The sequence below is a fragment of the Thamnophis sirtalis genome, unplaced genomic scaffold (genome assembly GCF_051295495.1).
Source record: "Thamnophis sirtalis isolate CommonGarterSnake01/CBP01778 unplaced genomic scaffold, rThaSir2_p1.2 scaffold_10, whole genome shotgun sequence".
Taxonomy (NCBI): Eukaryota; Metazoa; Chordata; class Lepidosauria; order Squamata; family Natricidae; genus Thamnophis; species Thamnophis sirtalis.
The window spans coordinates 12641650-12660372 of record NW_028261390.1 but is presented as its reverse complement, the minus strand read 5'-3'; the positions used below and the strand labels follow the sequence as shown (position 1 = coordinate 12660372).

Genomic DNA, 18723 nt, shown 5'->3' with positions numbered 1-18723 from the left:
CACAATACCACTGAGGAAGAAAAAACAAGAAATCTGAGAAGCCAGAATGGCTGCATAAAGATTTCTCTGACAAATTGAAAGACAAAAAGGACAAGTACAAAAAAAATGGAAAGAGGGACAAACAAATAAGACATAGGTCTACAACAGTTACAGGAACTGGGTGTGGCTACAATAGTGAAGAGAAGGACCAGAGGAGACATGATAGCAGTGTTCCAATATTTGAGGGGCTGCCACAGAGAGGAAGGGGTCAAGCTATTTTACAAGGCACCTGAAAGGATGGAAACTGATCAGGGAGAGATTCAACCGGAGAGGAGGGGCCAAAGTCACGACGACACAACGTGCTATTTCAATGCTCAGAGATCGCAGTCGACACTTTTGCCACTGGGGGGTCCAAACGGATCTAAACTGTCCCGAAGAGACAGTGAACAGGAAGAATACGTCTTGCTGATCTCGAGGATATCGCAAAATCCCCAAAAAGAGGCAAGAGAAGTTCTTCAAACCGGTGACAAAAAATCCAGCCAAGGCTGATGAGGTCGGGGTGGCTCCAAAATGGAAGGAATGGAAAGTGAAAGTGTTTCCAGCTGGTGAGGAATCTTTATTGTTTTAAAAAAGAGACTGCCTATAAAAACCTAAAAATTGATTTAAATTGAAGAATAGAAGAATCAAGCGGCGAAGTTAAATTTGTAATGGTTCTGGATTGTGGTTATCTCACTTTTTTAAATACTATCTTCATGGATGGAATCTTTACAAGCCTTTTAAAATAGATGGATTAAGTCTTCTTTTTCTACTTTTTCTTTGTGACTCTCTGTGATTTATAGACCAAAGCTTTCCTTTTTCATTGCTGTGGGTATTTTTTTAAAAATTCATTTAAAGATTGGACCTCTTTTCCTAATTTGAAATACAAAATAGATATAAAAAAGAAACATTTTAACAGTGCTACGCTGCTCGAATGCTGGGAGGTTTTGTTGATCGAAGCTTTGTGTATTCAAACGGAACCCTTTTTTTCTTCACGGTTTGTTGTTATGGCTTGGTTACAGAGCGATAGGAAGGGAAGCCAGATGTCCCTTCAAAGTGTGTTTTCAACCAGAGAAGAGTGGAAACAACAGCTTTTGTGAATCCATGCTTTAACTTTAATAATCTTCCAAGAGAGAGCAGCTGTGTTTGTCAAGATGGCACAATGTCAAAAGAATATAGAGGTCTTAACCTTGCAAACAATATTTTCAGAATTACTAAAATTATCAAATACAAATGAGAGAATAGAAGAAAAACTGGAATATTGGAGTATCTAACAGCAAAATATGATGAAAAAATTGACGATGTTTATCAAAAGCAAAATGAGGGGATTGAAATCCAAAAAATTGAAGTGGAAAATGAATATAAAGAGATTAAACTTGCTGATATTTATGCAATTGGTTTGTTTTTGAAAATGCAAAGAATGGAATATTGAAAGAGGAAATAAAAGGAGAGTCATTATTACATACTTATTGGCCTGGTTTACAGCTGTCAAAATGCCATTTTCAATCAAGTCTACATCCATGCTGTCCCAGGAAATCTGAAAAATAAAATTGTTGCAGGTTAGGCAAATCTGTTAAAGCTAAAATTAATGTGTTAGTAAAGTCTTTGTACTGAACAATGAAGAATGTCAAGACCTTCTATTTATGTCGGATAGTTGGCATCAATAGTTTCAGCCAATGACACAGTTTGAATAATGCTTTGACCATTTCACACATGGTCTCAAACCATGGTTTCCCATAACTGCATTTTACTGAATAACCAAGAAGACTCAGACAACGATCAAACTTTATAACAAGGTCATGAACCATAACAGCTGAATTCACATAGCATACCAACCCTAAACAAATCAGCTTATGACTTAATGTGTTGTGTGAATGAGATTTCAGCCTTTTGTGGCTCTTCTCTGGAGGGCCCAAGTGTGTCTGCAGGATATGGTAAAAAAAAATGTGATGCATATAAAAAAAAAAACTGAGCTTGGATTAAACTATCATTGATGCCATCTTGATCTATGCCTCTGAAAGACCACCTTTTCCTCAAGACAAGACTCAGAATGATGCCTCTAGCATCATTCACCTATTTATTCCAGCTTAATTTGTTCAATTGCAACAAGGTAAACTTTTCCACCTTTTAATTGATTTTACCAGCCCTGGTTTTCTTTCATTTTTAATACCTATTCCGAGTTATTAAGCATTTGGGGAGGCATCATGAAAGGATGCAGAGACTTGGCAGGTACTCACATGATAACATAGCCCAAACGCATCTTCCATATCATCATGTTCATACTCGAGAACTCTCTGCAAACTCCTTGATAACAAAAGGAAATGGAAAATAAAATATTATGTGAAGTTCTTTCAGCAGATATTAAAACATTGCCAATCAAAAATACATACTGGAATGGTTTCACATTTTTATAAGCTCGAGAATATGAACATGATTTCTAGACCGATCCATGCAACCATAAATAGACTCAAGTTTGCCCCTTTTGAACTATCATATCTAGTGAGCCGAGGTGGCGCAGTGGTTAGAGTGCAGTACTGCAGCCACTTCAGCTGACTGCTAAGCTGCAGTTCGGCGGTTCAAATCTCTCCAGCTCAGGCTTGACTCAGCCTTTCATCCTTCCGAGGTGGGTAAAATGAGGACCCAGACTGTGGGGGCAATATGCTGACTCTGTAAACCGCTTAGGGCTGAAAGCCCTATGAAGCGGTATATAAGTCTAACTGCTATTGCTATTGATGGGGCTGGAATGGTTAGATAGAGCCAGATAGTCAAGCATTTGATGAGAAGATGCAAAGAAGATATTTGCATGACTGCTCCAGAAAAACCTTTGGGTCCAGATAATTTTAAAAACTAAGCTAGTGGGGAATACCCTCTTTCCAGGCCAAATAGGGGACATGCTTCTATTGGGATTTGGGTCGTACTGGGATTTACTAAACTAAGCTGAGACACCAGTTACAATGGGCAAAAAAGAACGTTCCTTCTCCTAGACTAGAGGTGTCAAACTCAAGGCCTGTGGACCAGATCTGGCCAACGGGGTGCTTAGATCTGGCCTGTGGGGCTACCCTAGAAACAGAGAAGGACAGGCCACAGTGTCTCTGCCAACAAAAACTGTCAGCCTGTGGGCTGGATGCATTATGGGCAGGCCATGCCCACCCCAGCTCCACAAAGGGGAAAAAATGTCGCAAAACATCACGATGACAATGTGACACCGCAAGTGTGACACCTGTGTTCTCCTCTAGGTTACTCCGTTATGACAACTCAAATCAAGAGAAGCCTCCTACTGCAGAAGGGATGAGAGGAGAAATGACAAATGATTTTCTGATCTCTACACCTTGGCCAAGTCATCTTAAACCACATTCCTTCTGGCCCATTCTTTGACACAGAAACATGGTTTTGTCAGTTGTAGGGTGAGTGCAACGACTGGATACAATCAGTTAAGACTCAAATGTCCCTAGTAACTTGATAGGACTGGATTCATTTACCTTCCTATCACAGGGCATAGCTCTTTCACATCATTGAGAGTTGGCTTCTTGTTAAGCAGTTTTTTAAAGACAGCAAGTGGGAAAGGTAGGTAGGCAGTGACTCGGTTGGCTATTGAGAGTCCACAGAGAATACCAAAAAGGTAATATTTATTCTTTTCCATAGAAGGCTGCAAAAACAAAACAGCAAGAGAACATCACCACAACGTTTCTTTAGTTGCACTTTGATATTCTACTAGAGCCTACTTTATTTATCTTGCCTTCCTTATTTTTATAGCTAAGTCAAGGTGATGAACATATGTACCTACTCCGTTCTCAGCTGGCTTTCAGGCTTAAGGCAGGACTAGAACTCACAGGCTCTAGATTTCTAGCCTGCTACTTTAACTATTACATAAAATTGGCTCTCTTGTTTTTCTCTGCATCTAGGAATTAATCTGTATTTTCCCAGAGCTAAGGGCAATGGAGAAACAGTATGACCTTATCAAAAGTCTTATCTCTTCCTGCCAGACTTCTTATATTACCCTGTAAGACATCAAACTTATTTTCAAATTGCTGCTCTTTATCAATGTGCAAATTGCAGAGCGGCTAAATGCTTCCTTTCATTCAGCTCAAATTTTCTAGTCCCTGAAGGCATCTTTCCCACAATTTAGGCCCTCAAGAGGTGTTGGGATTACAAATCCTCATAATCCCTCAGATGTTTTGAAGTTTCCCAGACAATTTTTTTCCAATGAGCAAAAAACCAGGTGTAGAACTTCACAAATCCAACTTGCACATATTTTCCACATTAAGATCCAATATCCCACCTCATGGGGCAGGGTTGGTATGTATCATCTTGATGAATTGAGTTCATTTGAACTGGAGTTGGGTCTGATAAACTTACCTTGGTAGGAAACCACATTGGGGAACACGGTTCACAATACATAAACATCCCATATTCTGGCTGTGCCAGCCTCTCAAACACTTCTGAAAAGAATTCCACCAGGTAACCTGCATCTCCATATCCAACCATTTCCTTTTCAAATTGAACCTGCCAAAACAAGTGAAGAAGAAAGGAAAAATAGTCCAAAGAATGTCCATGGAGATTTTCAATCATCCAGGTCATGTTTGTTCCAAAGGTGCTTTTCCAGAAGGCAACTGGGCTTTCTTGGTTTTTCTTTTTGGAAAATGAAGAAAAAACAACAACCAAGGAACTCCAGTTGACTTTTGCAAAAGCACCTTTGGGATAGTTCAAGGCATCTGTTGTCTTCACTGAGAGAAGACAATTGAGGAATCAGTGTCCATAAAAGCCCCTAAACAGAGGTTAAGAATTGTGCTTAGTCTTCATCCAGTAATCTCATTTGTGCCCCATTAGAGCAATGGCTGGAAGCAGATCTCAGAAAGTTACATGAGCAGAGGTGATATTCTGTAGGTTCTGACCAGTTCTGGAGCGTGACCCGACAAATGCGCACACGGCAAAAGCGCGGCGCTAAAACCGCGACGTCATCAACGCGACATCATCAACGCGCTGACAACAGCGCACCGACAGAAGCGCGATTTAAGGTAAGGTTTAGGGTTAGGGTTAGGGTTAAGTTTAGGTTTAGGGTTAGGGTTAAGTTTAGGGTTAGGGTTAGGGTTAAGTTTAGGGTTAGGTTTAGGGTTAGGTTTAGGTTTACAGCGCGCTTCTATTGGCGCACTTGTCAGCGCGCTGCAGTGCTCATTCGTCAGCACACTTTAGAACTCGCGGTTTTGTCACCGCGGTTTATTCGGGCGCGCTTTTGTCGTTTGCCCTTTTGTTGGTGAACCGTTCTGGAGAACCAGTAGCAGAAATTTTGAGTAGTTCGGAGAACCAGTAAATACTATTTCTGGCTAGCCTTGTTCCCATCTATTTGCTGCCTCCAGAGTCCCAGCTGATTGGGAGGGAATGGGGATTTTACAGTAACCTTCCCCTGACATGCCCACCATGCCACGCCACACCAGAGCCACAGAACCGGTAGTAAAAAGTTTGAATCCCACCACTATACATGAAGCTGCCTCTCTATGGTTCCCTATCATAATCCCCCTCCCACCTGCTTCAAAATCTTCTTTTCAAGGGTCCCCAAGGTTTCTGAACAGACATGGGAAATGCCCAGGCAACTCAAGATTCTGCAAAATTTGAGAAGTTGTAGTTTTAAGAATTGTATGAAAGAAGTGAAACAGAAACATCCTTCTTCAGATGATGAAGAATGTTGAATTGTTTTAGTGAATAACATAAAAGCTCTGAATTTGCAGAAGGTCAAAATGATTTCATGTTCTTTGAACACTTTGGCTAATTTTGTACCCATCACTCAGCCAAGCTATTCCACTGCTGTTAGGTGAAGAAAAATTAGAGGTGACCTTCAACCTCTACATTGTGTGTAGTTTCTTAGAATTAAGGCAAAACACAGGTAGTCCTTGACTTACAACATTCATTTAATGACCATTCAAAATTGTTGTAACTTATGACCACTTTCCACATTTATGAACTTTGCAGCATCCCCACGGTCACATGATCGAAAATCAGTTGCTTAGCAACTGGTCTTCATTTATGAAGGTTGCAGTATCCTGAGGTCATGTGATCAATGGAGTCAAGTCAATGGAGAAGATAGGTTCCCTTAACAACTGTTACTAACTTAACAATTACAACTGTGCCAAGAAACGTCATAAAATGGGGCAAAAGTTACCTAACAACTTGGCAACCGAAATTGTGGGCTCAGTCAGAAATGAATATGAATTGTAAAACAGTATGATTCCGTGGGAAAGGAATTTTGGATTAAATTATAATCTAAAAGAGAATTTCTATAAGATCATGTATCGTAGATATTTAACACCAGACAAGTTATATAAGATTTATAAAGGTATGTCAAATGAATATTGGAAGTGTGAAAATAAAGGGACTTTTTATCATCAATGGGTGATAAATGTGATAAAGTAAAAAAAAAAAGGAGTATGATTCATATTTTAATACAGAAATTTCTGAAAAGGGAGGGTGCAGGGGTGTCAAACCTGATTTCATTGAGGGCCACATCAGGGTTGTATTTGACCTTGGAGGGTCAGGGCAGAGAGGTGGTGGACATGGGACTTGTGTCGGGGGGGGCACCTGTGATGGTCAAGTGCTAAAGCAGGACTTCCCTGAGACTACCTCACTCTCATTGTAATCTCCTTCCTTCCTTCCTTCCTTTTTTTCCTTGTCCTTCCCTATTTATTCTAATTTCTTCTTCCTTCCCCTCTTTCCCTGTTTTTCTTTCCTCGCTCTCTTCCCATCTTTTTCTTTGTTTTTCCCCTTTCCCTTTCTCCTTTCCTGCCCCTTCTTGCATGCTCAAATGCAAAAGGGGAAACATTTCTCTTTTGTTTTGTTTTTAGTTTTGATAGCCCTCTACCAGCCAAAAAGGGGTGCTCCCTCCATGCCTCATTTTTACTAGCAGAGGCACCGCAGGCCGGTCCTTTGCTATTGCTAGGTCAGCCCTGTGGGCATCCTGTGGGCCAGATTTGGCCCATGGGCCTTGAGTTTGACACCCCTAGTCTATAATGTTCCCTCTAAGGTGCACGGCTGCGCAGCCGTGCACGTGGAAAGAAAACACCGTGCAGCAGTTTCTAACTGCCACGCAGTGATTTCTGTCACAGGCTCCGGAAGCTGAGGGGCCTCAGAAAATCCTTATAACCTAATAAAAAATGGGATTTAAAAAAAATGTTGGCTCAGTTGTTGTTGTAAGTTGAAGACTATCTGTATAACTGTGATAGAAACAAACAAACACTTTATGGATAGATTTTAAAAAATGCAGTTCCCATTTTGAAGGCTACGCCAGAAACTTCTCAGGTTCAAAACTCAGGTAACTGCATCAAAAGATCACAGGTAGCTCACCAGCAGGTACTTTTTCAGGTAGATGTCTTCTGTTATACTAAGCTTGTGCCAGGTGTCTTCAATGAGGAAGTGGCGTCGTACTTTCAGAGTAAAGGTAGGATATTCTGGAAAGTCACTTTTTCTCAGCCTCGAATCCAACAATTCATAATAAGCTTTTTTTTGGAAATACTGGAGATGTCCAGAGGGATAAGAGATAATCAACATTTTTCATATTTTATCATAGAAGAAATGTAAGCAAATCAAAGGCTTTTAAGGCAATTCAGATGATGGTGTTTATATTTCAGCATTTTCTCCTCAAATAACCTAACAGCATTCAACCATTTCCTTAAATGTCTATAGAGATTCTCAGTCATCCAGTTCATGGCTCTCCCAAAGGTGCTTTTTTCAAGAGGCAGTTTCTCATCCAAGAAGCTTCTTCAGCTCTGACTGGATGGTGGCTTCTTCAGTCAGAGCTGAAGAAGCTTCTTGGATGAGAAGCGAAATGTCTTCCAAAAAAAAGCCAGAAAGTCCAGTTGCTTCTTGAAAGAAAAGTACCTTTGGGACATTTCCTTAAATCTCCATTCTCAAAGTGCTAGCAGAGAAAGATGATAGGGAATGAACTAAAATATGATTTGGAGCTTCCTTAAATGGTAACCAAATTGACCCTTTAAGAAACTCTATTGATTTTATTCAGACCATTCATACGCTGCGTCCAGTGTCCAAGACACATTGTACTATATGCAACTGCTTCTGAGGCCAAAGTACTGCAGGAAAAGTGGCAGGAAAAAGGGGTTGCATGGAGGTTCCTGCAATATTCATTATTTGCTTGCTTCTTTCTGTTGTTTTGTCTTTACAGGTAGTCCTCGACTTAACATTAGTTCATATAGTGACTGATCAAAGTTATAACAGCACTGAAAAATGTGCCTTATGAATGTTTTCCCCACTTATGGCCATCGCAGGCAGCATCCCCATGGCCACGTGATCAAAATTCAGATGCTTGGCAACTGACTCATACTTACGACAGTTGCAGTGTCCCGGGGTCATGTGATCACCTTTTGCGACCCTCTGACGAACAAAGTCAATGGAGAAGCCAGATTCACTTAACAACCGTGTTACTAAACAACTGCAGTGATTCACTTAACTATTGCGGCAAGAAAAGTTAGAATGGGGGAAAACGTCCTTAAACAAATGTCTCATTTAAGCAACAGAGATTTTGGGCTCAATTGTGGTCATATTACTGCTGATTATGGTGGGGGGAGTTTTACTCCATATCACATTTTGGATGGTGAAAATATAAACAAGCAAATAAATTGGGGGCTTCGTCCATAAGATACAAAGGGACTCATTGTCAAGACTCTTAAGTCATGGGAGTCCAACTTGGTTTCATTGAGGGCCGCATCAAGGTTGTGTTTGACCTCTGAGGGCTGGGTGTGGGGTGGGGGGCTATGGTGGATGTAAGCAGGGTGGACGTGGCCATGGTGAGCAGAATGCTGCTGGAGGCCGGGGAGGCCAAAAATGGGCCATGGGGTGTCCATGTGGTCCGCTTTTGGCCAGCAGAGGCACCATGGGCCAGTCTTTTAATATTTGCAGGCTGGGGCTGCGGACCAGATTTAAGCACCCCACAGGCTGGATCTGGCCACTGGGTCTTGAGTTTGACACCTCTGCACTAGGCCAACCTATGGCAACTTTAAGAGGTGTGGACTCCAATTCTGGGAACTGAAGTCCATACCTCTTAAAGTTTCCAAGGTTGTAAAAGACTGTTCTACACAAATGGTATGCCACTCTCCCCAAAGCAAATTCTTGATCAGTCTTTTCCCAAACACTTTTCCACTTTCCTATCCAAAGCCCAATTTTTTTTGCATGGGGAAAAAATTGCACGTTCTTTTGAAAACAAGAGAAATCCGACCACCTCTCTAATAAGCAAGAATGGTTTACTTCTTTACCTCTTGTAGAACACAGGACATGTAATAAAGTATTTCCCTCTTGATTGCTACGTTGTAGATGAAAGGAAAATGACATAAACAGATTAACTTCTCTTCTTCTGGGATATTCTGCATATTGCAAAGTGGGGAAAATGGAAAACTTTTGAAACCAAAGAATATTTCATAAAACCTTCTTTACTTCTCAACTGCTTTTGTCCCTTTGGCTTCCAACCTGCATCAATATTTTTTTTTGCTCCTTTCTGATTGCTTATTTAGTATCCTACGACTATCACTAAGTGTTGTATCTTATGATTCTTGATGAATGTACACTGAGAGCATATGCACCCAAGGCAAATTCCTTGTGTGTCCAATCACATTGGCCAATAAAGAATTCTATTCTATTCTATTCTATTCTATTCTATTCCATTCCATTCCATTCCATTCCATTCCATTCCATGAAAATACCTCAAAAATAAAAATAACGAACCATCTCTCTCAAAGCAAAGGTTTATGCTTGGGCACAATTAGATAACTGCTATGAAGGAAAAATCACACATTCCCTAATTTAGAATATCCCAATTCCACAGTAAAGCAGTCCATTTCACCTCTCAGTCAGGCTAATGTGTCAGTTATAGATAGTCCTCGACTTACAACAGTTCATTTAGTGACTGTTCAAAGTTACAACGGCACTGAAAAAAAGACATAACCATTTTTTCACACTTATGACCTTTGCAGCAGCCCCATGATCGTGTGATCAAAATTCAGATGCTTGGCAACTGGTTCATAGTTATGACCGTTGCTGTGAAAAGAAGGACCAGGGGCGACAAGATAGCAGTGTCCCAATATTTGAGGGCTTGACACAAAAAATAGAGGGAGGGACTCAACCTATTACCCAAGGCACCTGAAGGCAGGACAAGAAACATGGATAGAAACTAATCAAGGAGAGAACCAACCTTGAAATAAGGAGAAAGTTAAAACAATTAAGTCAGTGGGATGGCTTCCTTCCAGACGTTATTGGTGCTCCAACCCTGGAGGTTTTAAGAAGACATTGGATAGCCATTTGGCTGAAATGGTGTAAGGCTGTGATTGTGAACCTATGGCTCATGTGCCCAAGGTGGCACATGGAGCCATGTCTCCTGGCACGGGCAGCATGGCCCATCTGGATTTCTGGCACGCATGCACATGCAACAATCAGCTGGCCTTTGTGCATGCAGCAGTGGCGGAAATCAGAAGGGCTGGTTGTCTGTTTTCCGGCCAGACAGATGATTGGCATGTGCACATGTGTGGCAGTAACTGGAAGACTGGCTGGCTGGTGCCGGAAACCGGAAGTTCATTTTTTGGCGTGCGCATCCCCACTATGCAGCTCCTCTTCCTGGTGGTGGCCCAGATGAGCCTGAAGTGCTCCCTTTTTGGAACTGGATGCCGAAAAAGTTCCCCATCACTGGTGTAAGGTTTCCTGCCTAGGCAAGGAGTTGGCCTAGAAATCCTCCAAGGTCCCTTCCAATTCTATTCTTCTAGTAATAACAGAATAGAATGACAGAGTTGGAAGGGACCTTGGAGGTCTTCTAGTCCAGCCCCCTGCTTAGACAAGAAACCCAATACCAGTGATGGCGAAACCTTTTGGCACCGAGTGCCGAACAGCAATGTGCACGCACACCGGAAGCCTGAAGACCAATGGCCGGTGGGCATGCTCACCAACCAGCTAGTCTTCGGGTTTCCAGCTCTCCGGCGTATGTAAACACCAACTAGTCAGCACACATGCATGCACTGGAAACCACAACAGCAGCTGGTTGTGGTGCACATGCCTACCAAGAGGGCTCTGCGTGCCATCTCTGGCACAGGTGCCATAGGTTTGCCATTCATGGCCCTATACCATTTCAGACAAATGGTTATTCAATCTCTTCTTAAAAGCTTCCAGTGTTGGAGCATTTACAACTTCTGGAGGCATGTTGTTCCACCGATTGTTCTAACTCTCAGGAAATTCCTCCTTAGTTCTAGGCTGCTTTTTTCCTTTTTTAGTTTCCAGCCATTGCTTCTTGTCCCACCCTCAGGTGCTTTGACTCCCTCTTCTTTGTGGCAGCCCCCAAGATATTGGAAGACTGCTATCATGTCGCCCCTGGTCTTTAAAAAAAAGATCAAACTAGACATACCCAGTTCTTTGTATGTTTTAGCCTCCAGTCCGCTAATCATGTTTGTTGCTCTTCTCTGGAGTCTCCACATCTTTTTTACTTTGTGGTGACCAAACCTGGTTGCAGTATTCCAAATGTGGCTCTACCAGGGCATTATAAAGTGATATGAACGTTGTGTGTGATCTTGATTCTTTCTCTCTGTTTATGCAGCCTGTTTCTATTCTGCTCTAACATGCTAAGCAAAAACCAAACATATTATGGATTCACGTGATGTTTTAACCCAGGTTTTTTTGACCAAAATACTTTCATCTGGGGAGAAATGGGGAATAAAGCAAGAATATATTTCAATCCAAGGACATTTCACTTCTGTCCAAGCTTCATGAGCTCTAATACTTTCCGTCTACACAAGGCCAAGAGACCATGTAAAATTATACTTACTTCCTGTAACTTCCATCTCTGTAAATCTCCTATTAAGTTAATTTTTTGAGCAATTTCGTCTATGCAGAAAGTACTTGTTTGCAGTTGGCATTCAGCCTTCATGTTGACCTTGAAGGAAAATATTTATAGGTCAAAGCCATGGGTTTTGTATCAAGAGGCAGTACGAATTCTCCACAATCACTTCCAAGTCACCAGACATACCTTATACAGCTTTTTAAGCACTTTGAGGGTACCAATCCATGTCTTGTCTTTGGGGAAATGGTTATAATAAGGCAACATGGCTGACACACATGTCTTCAACATTTGAACTATTTGCTCGAAAAACGGACCGGGCAACAAGGACCAATACTTTTCTGAAAGAAAGATCGTTTCAAGTCATTAAAAATATAGACAGAATCAATCGTATGCTTAGTAAGCCAAAATGAGGAAAATCCTTGATGAGGCTGCAGAAGAAATAAGCAATGTTTTGAGGAGTAGAAAGTCAATCTTAACTGTAGTCTAGATTCCAAGATTAATGTCTATAGGTGAACAACAATCAAGAAACTACTCTGAAGTAACCCCTTGTATTCAGATAGTCCTTGACTTACAACAGCACTGAAAAAAAGTGACTTGTGACTGTTTCTCCGCTTCTACCATTGCAGCATTGCTGTTTTTTGGCTGTTTTCAGGCATTTTTTGGTACTCTGGTGCTGGCAAAGACCAGCTGGCTGGTCCGCGCATACCTGTTTGGGGGGCGTTTTTTTTTGGGCGTTTTCATGCTGTTTTCCGGCGCTCTAGCGCTCGCAAAGACTAGCTAGTGCAGGCCAAAAACCAGAAGGGCACCTGGAGATGGCACATGTGCCCACAGAGAGGGCTCTGCATTCCACCTATGGCATGCAGAGTGTTCCAGAGGTTCGCCATCACAGCTATAGGTTCTGAAAACCATTGAAAACTTGGCTTTGTTCCCTGGTCTCGGAGTAGGGTGGCTGTGGAGCTCTTGTTTGTTTTCTGTGGGATTTTTTTAAGGTGTTGAGTTTCTCATTCTAGATATTCAGGATTTCCTCATTTTCTTTCTTGCTTTATTTCATACAGGAAGTCACATGGCGCTGGATGGCTTCAAAATTTAAAGAAACAAACCAACAAGGTTTGTCAGACAGAAAAAAATACTTGTTCTGACCCAGCTTAGCAGAACCAATAAACAGACTCCTTGTCTGGAAAAACCCCTCTTTATTTATCTACTGTGAATTAATGGTATTCACACACCGAAAAGTCCAGGCCGTAATCCTTCAAAGGGTTTACTGCAATAACAGACCTGTTCCTTGGGGTACTTTCCAGCTGGGAGCCTCCAGCCTCAAAGCAGTAAATTAAGTTTTGGCAAGCAGTCTCTGAGGCAGGAACCTTGATAAGCAAATCTTCCAAAAGAAATCCGAACTGTTGTCTCCTACGAACATGCTTCCCCTTTTCTTCTATTTATTCCCCAGCCAGGGTGGGGCCATTCAGCCTCCACATGTGCCTTTCTTCTCGAGTCAACTCCTTGTCCTCCTCTCCAACATATACGCATCCGGAACAGGCTCCAGCTGTCCTTTCTCCCCACTTATCTCTGACTCTGAAGGCAGCTGGGAAATGTCGGAGGGCCCTGGCTCTACCTCTGCTTCTAAGGCAGAGCATCCCTCAGAGCCTTCCCCAGACTCCAGAACTGGCCCAAGTTCCTCCCCAACCTCCTCATCATCCGAGTATTCCACCACCTCTGCTGGCAGCTGATAGGCCTCAACAGGAATGCACTAGTTCTCTGTTACCCCGGAGGGCAAGATTAGAATTACTGAGATGAATCTACAGTGAAGCCCTACAGTCAGAGCCATCAAACAACCGAATACATTGCCTTATGAAGACATAGATTCCCCTTCGCGGGAGGGGTTTAAACATAGACTGGATAGCTATCTTGGATAAAATTATATCTGTGATACCTTCTATGCTTATGGCTCTACTGCTTTTGCTGAAAAAATGTAGAATTCTCTTGAGCTGGGAGACTGAGGGATATAATATATGAATGGGGGCCACACAGGATGTGTGAAAAGAGAAAAGGAGAATTGTGCCAAACTCACCTAGAATCTTGGACGAGCCTTCGCTCAGACCTGTGACAGCTTCAGCAAACTGTAAAACTAGTGACGGCATCTCATGTGCTCCCTGAGCAACACAGCACTGAGGTATCAGAAGAAAAATAGCAAAAGCTTCTTGGTGAGGAGAACTCCGTGGAAGAGCAGGAAATAGGTTGCCCGATAGGGAAGAACAGATCTGTTTAAAAACAGTAGGTATAGCTGGCTTCAAATCTATTTAGTTTCAGAAGAAAAGCAGATATGCAAAAAGGAACAATTATTGCCCTGCCCACTCCTGAATTGCAGCCCATTATGGTGTAGCACCAGGTTGCATGATCAGACATTACTTTGCCAGGACTGAATCTGTCTTAAGTGAGAAGCTATTGAAAGGGGCTGCCAAGAGACACTATTGTCCCATGAGGTTGATTGAGGTTGCATGGATCAGGTTGCAAGCCTTCGCTGTGTATCTCCTATGTTCTAGATTAGGGATGTCAAACTCAAGGCTCAGGGGCCAGATCTGGCCCGCAAGATGTTTAAATCTGGACCATGGGGTCATCCTGGAAATATCAAAGGAACGGCCCTTGGTGCCTCTGCCGTCCAAAACGGGCCACACAAAGGCCTCACAAGGCCCTCACGAGGCTCATTTTCGACTGGGAGATTTGGCGGGCAAAGTGCTGCAGTAGAATGTCCAGGCCAAAAATGGGGCACTGGGGGGGTCTGTGTGCAGGCACCCTGCAAACTGTTTTGGCTGGCAGGATGCCACAGGAGGCATCTGTCCCATCTCCTACCCCCTGCTCCCATCCCCCACCCCGCTGCCAGCCCACAGAGAACTACAATGCTGATCCGGCCCTTGAAAGAAATCCAGTTTGACACTCCTGTTCTAGATAATTCGATTCATAAAGCTTTGTGGAGTCACCTCCTGCTTGGCTTTCCATAACTTTATTCTGCTGTGTTTTTAATCTTAGCGGGGCTGTGGCATCTGTTGGGGTAGGGGAAAGTGGATGAGATTTTTTCTTAATGTTATTTGTTGTTTTTACTCTGTAGTGCGCTATGTGGACATGGGCAATGGATGGAAGGGAGTATATCAGGACAGGATTTCTGTGTAATTGGAACTCATGAAGAGGCAGAGCTCCCAATTCCACAGGGAGATCTACAGCGAATTCTTACAGAAATTACATTCCAACTGGAGATAATAGTTATCCGAAGGCAACTAAAGCTGTGGTGGGAAGCCAGGTGCTCTCCTTGTGTTCTAGATTAGAATTTTGGGTTTTTTAATCCTCTAACTGTTAGGACAACCTTCACACAACTGGAAGTACCACTTGGGGGATCAGGATTATATACCAGTCCATCTATGAATTCTCTCATCTGATCACAGAACAATCAACAGACCGTCCAATGAGGAATAATCCCTATATTGAAAGAAAAATATTTTTTCTTTACCTGCTGAGCAATCCAATCTGTCGTAGCAAGTTCCTTCAAAACTTCTCTTGCTTCTTGAAGATTCACTGGGATATAACAGTCCATTGACACATCAGATCTTAGAAGGAAAAATGGAATGTCCATTTTCTGAGGAATGTCCAAGACTCAATCACATGTTTCTTAAAGCTATCGTTCAGAAATTGTATACAGTGACCACCTACATTATATTTCCTAGCTTTTGAGCATCAGATCGTTCAAAGAGAAGATAGACTTATCAGGATTTAAGGCTCTTCAGATAAACCACTGGAAATTTACTTAATTACTTACCTACTTACAGCATAGGTAAAGGTAAAGGTTTCCCTCGCACATATGTGCTAATCGTTACCAACTCTAGGGAACAGTTTTCAAAGCCAAAGAACCAGCGCTGTCCAAAGATGTCTCCGTGGTCATGTGGTCGGCATGACTAAACGCCAAAGGCGCACAGAATGCTATTTACATCATAGAACCAGATAAGAACTGAAATAAGAATATGGGTGGGGAGGACAAATAATGTGTTTTATCTCCTTTTATATAGTTTGGAGATGATGGGGTGTTTGTTATTGCAAGATTCAGAATAGCCATGGCCTGGCAGGGATTTTTCCACCTTGTCTTCAGTTTTTTGAGATTAGCAAATTTGAAGACGACTGCAATTTTTCTTCCAAATATCTGTTAGGGTTATGGGTCTGCAAGCAGTGGCAATATGGAAATCCTTTAATAATCTGAAGAGCCTACGGCCATGATGGCAAACCTATGGCACGCATGCCACAGATGGCACACGGAGGCCTCTCTGCCAGCATGCGAGCCCCAGCTGAGATCCACCAAGAATGCACCACTGGACAACTGATTTTCGGGTCTCTGTAAAACACTATACAAGCCATTCATATACATCCAACAGGAACAGGAAGTGCCTCACAGTCACAGGAGCAGATAGAAGTAAATCCTAGAGAGGCAGGAAATGCATCACTGAACAATGGAGATGAATGCTAGAGAGGAATAAAGCGGCATTCGAGGCGGAGATAACTCCTGTAACAGCGTAGGCGTGCAGAGAGGAGGAACACAGTGGGTGCGCCCCCCCATGTCCCATTTTTGACCCGAGGAAGCTTCAGGGAGGCCCGCTGGGCCCAAATGGGGCGCAGGATGGGATGCAATTGCGCACGGGGGCACACACACCTTGTATTATGGGTGCAGGTGCTTTCGGCATGGTTAGCCATCATTGACCTAGCGCCTTCATTTTTAAGGGTAATGGGACATTTTGCAGCATAATGATTTGAAGAATTTGGAATGGATTTAGACCAAAGTCTTAATTCTGTCACAGAGCTAATTTGGTTCATTAGGTTAATTAATCTACTAACCACTCTGCAGCCCAATTTGAAAAGTGGCTGGGAATTTACAACTGGTCTGGAAATATTGTCCTGATTGCATAGAAAGTGGGGGGCGGGCAGATAAATGCAATAAACAATTTCTTCAGATGTTTAATTCACTGTGGTTACAATAATATAGTGATCCCCATCAAAACCATTAAAAAGCTAAAGTCAGAATATTTTGGACAAGTGATGCAACACCCAGAAAAATAAACCATACTTCACTTAATCCTTCAAGGAAAGATTGAAGGCAAACAAGGTCAAGGTCCAGCCAAAGAAGAACATCAGGGCTTCAAAATCTAAGGGAGTAGTTTGGTCAAAACTCAACAGCACTTTTTCATGTGACTGTTGATAAAAATGATCGCCAATGTCCGATGATGGATATGGAAGAAGAAGAAGAGGAGGAGGAGGAGGAGATCCCCCAACCTTAGCGGCTTGGTGGTCTGGCTGGGGAAGGGGAGTTGGTGGTGGGGCAATGCGCCCATACGCACAACTGGACTTGCACAAGATGAGCTGCACGCACACATACTTGCCAGACTGCCACTTGCGAGAGTCGACCTGCATGCACGCATGCACACCAGCCCACCACTCACAAGGCCTGGTTGCGAATAGGCCACAGCAAGACAGTAGGGCGTGCCCCTGAGGTTGGGGATCCCTGCACTAGTGAGTCAGGACTTGTAATTCTCTCCCAAGAATCCAACCGCACTGCTGCGTACAATGGAGGCGACTCACCTTGTTTGTAAAAAGCTTGCTGTTAAGCAAGGAGGTGAGGAAAAAATTTCTTTTATCTCCCTATCAAAAAGATAGAAAAGAAAAGCAATTAATCAAACCATAGCATACCAACACAGCTTTATACTTGCTTGGAAATAACTCTGTGTCCAACGTAAGCCACGGTGGCTCAGTGGTTAGAGTGCAGTACTGCAGGCTATTTCTGCTGACTGCCGGCTGACTGCAATTTGGCAGTTCAAATCTCATCAGGCGTTGACTCAGCCTTCCATCCTTATAAATAAGAATTCACCAACTTCCATGTAAATCTTATAATTCCACCTATGTTAGTGTACAAATCTCACATCTTCTACTTCTTTTCTTCCCTTTGGCTATAAAATTTGCCATCAGCTATTATAGCAGAAACAGTCAATTATATCATACTGTGGTACTGAATGAAATACCACCATTGACAGGGATCAAAATTGTAGAAAATTATTGCCTACCAGAAGTTATTGAACTACAATCTCAAACAGCTCTTGATATGGCCAATGATGAGAACTGCAGGAAACTTAAGATTCAACAACATCTGGAGAATTACAAGTTCCTTGTAAAAAGAATGACTTCTTAATGTCCATTCAGAAATAACATTGGTCTTTGTTTGGAAAACTTGCACAGTGCATAATACCTTAATTGCTCTCATTAACATTTGTTCAAGCTCCAGAAATTTAAATCTTATCCTTCATTGATCCACTATCTGCTGATAGGGTGGAAACAGATAGGGTGGTGGGATTTACTTACCTTCCCTACTGGATCGCAAATGTGAGCGTGCATGTGTTTGACTCCCCTGGTCTAGGGAGCTGAGCTTGCAGAAGGAGTGGGGGCATGGCAAACAGAATAACAAAGTAGCAGAGTTGGAAGGGACCATGGAGGTCTTCTAGTCCAACCCCCTGCTCAAGCAGGAAATCTTGCAGGAAACAACAAATTTTCAGAGTCTAAAGGAGAAGGTGGGTGGGGGGGAAATGTACTTTCAGATGTGGAAAATTCTGCTAATGTAGCTTTACAATAGAGATACTCTTGGTTGTGCTTCTTGCCTGGACTACACAAAGGGCTGATAGATGTTTACAGAAGTACATTTTTATCATCAGAAACAGGCAATACAAGACAATACAAGTAGCAACCTTAGAGCATTCTGCTGTGCTTCACTTCTTATTTCTGCTGACTTCCATTTCTCAATCAGTCCTCTGTCCAGCTGGCTGATCCTAGGCAAGACTTCCAAAGAGGTGGCTGCATTAGTACATGCAGAAGCCTGA

The 18723-nt window shown here is 42.5% G+C and overlaps 1 protein-coding gene across 1 annotated transcript in view; it reads right to left on the bottom strand.

Moving 5' to 3' along the window:
* LOC106555465 (putative E3 ubiquitin-protein ligase HERC6) overlaps positions 1–18723 on the bottom strand; it is a 35086-nt gene that overhangs the window by 3451 nt on the left and 12912 nt on the right. Inside the window, exons 9-20 of the mRNA XM_087724094.1 lie at positions 18592–18719; positions 17438–17497; positions 15327–15423; positions 13896–14085; positions 12017–12168; positions 11816–11923; positions 9270–9377; positions 7348–7515; positions 4372–4518; positions 3495–3661; positions 2253–2319; positions 1482–1552 (exon numbers count right to left, since the gene is read on the bottom strand). Of these exons, the coding sequence (XP_087580220.1) occupies positions 1482–1552; positions 2253–2319; positions 3495–3661; positions 4372–4518; positions 7348–7515; positions 9270–9377; positions 11816–11923; positions 12017–12168; positions 13896–14085; positions 15327–15423; positions 17438–17497; positions 18592–18719 (1463 nt within the window). The remainder of the gene's footprint in view (positions 1–1481; positions 1553–2252; positions 2320–3494; positions 3662–4371; positions 4519–7347; positions 7516–9269; positions 9378–11815; positions 11924–12016; positions 12169–13895; positions 14086–15326; positions 15424–17437; positions 17498–18591; positions 18720–18723) is intronic.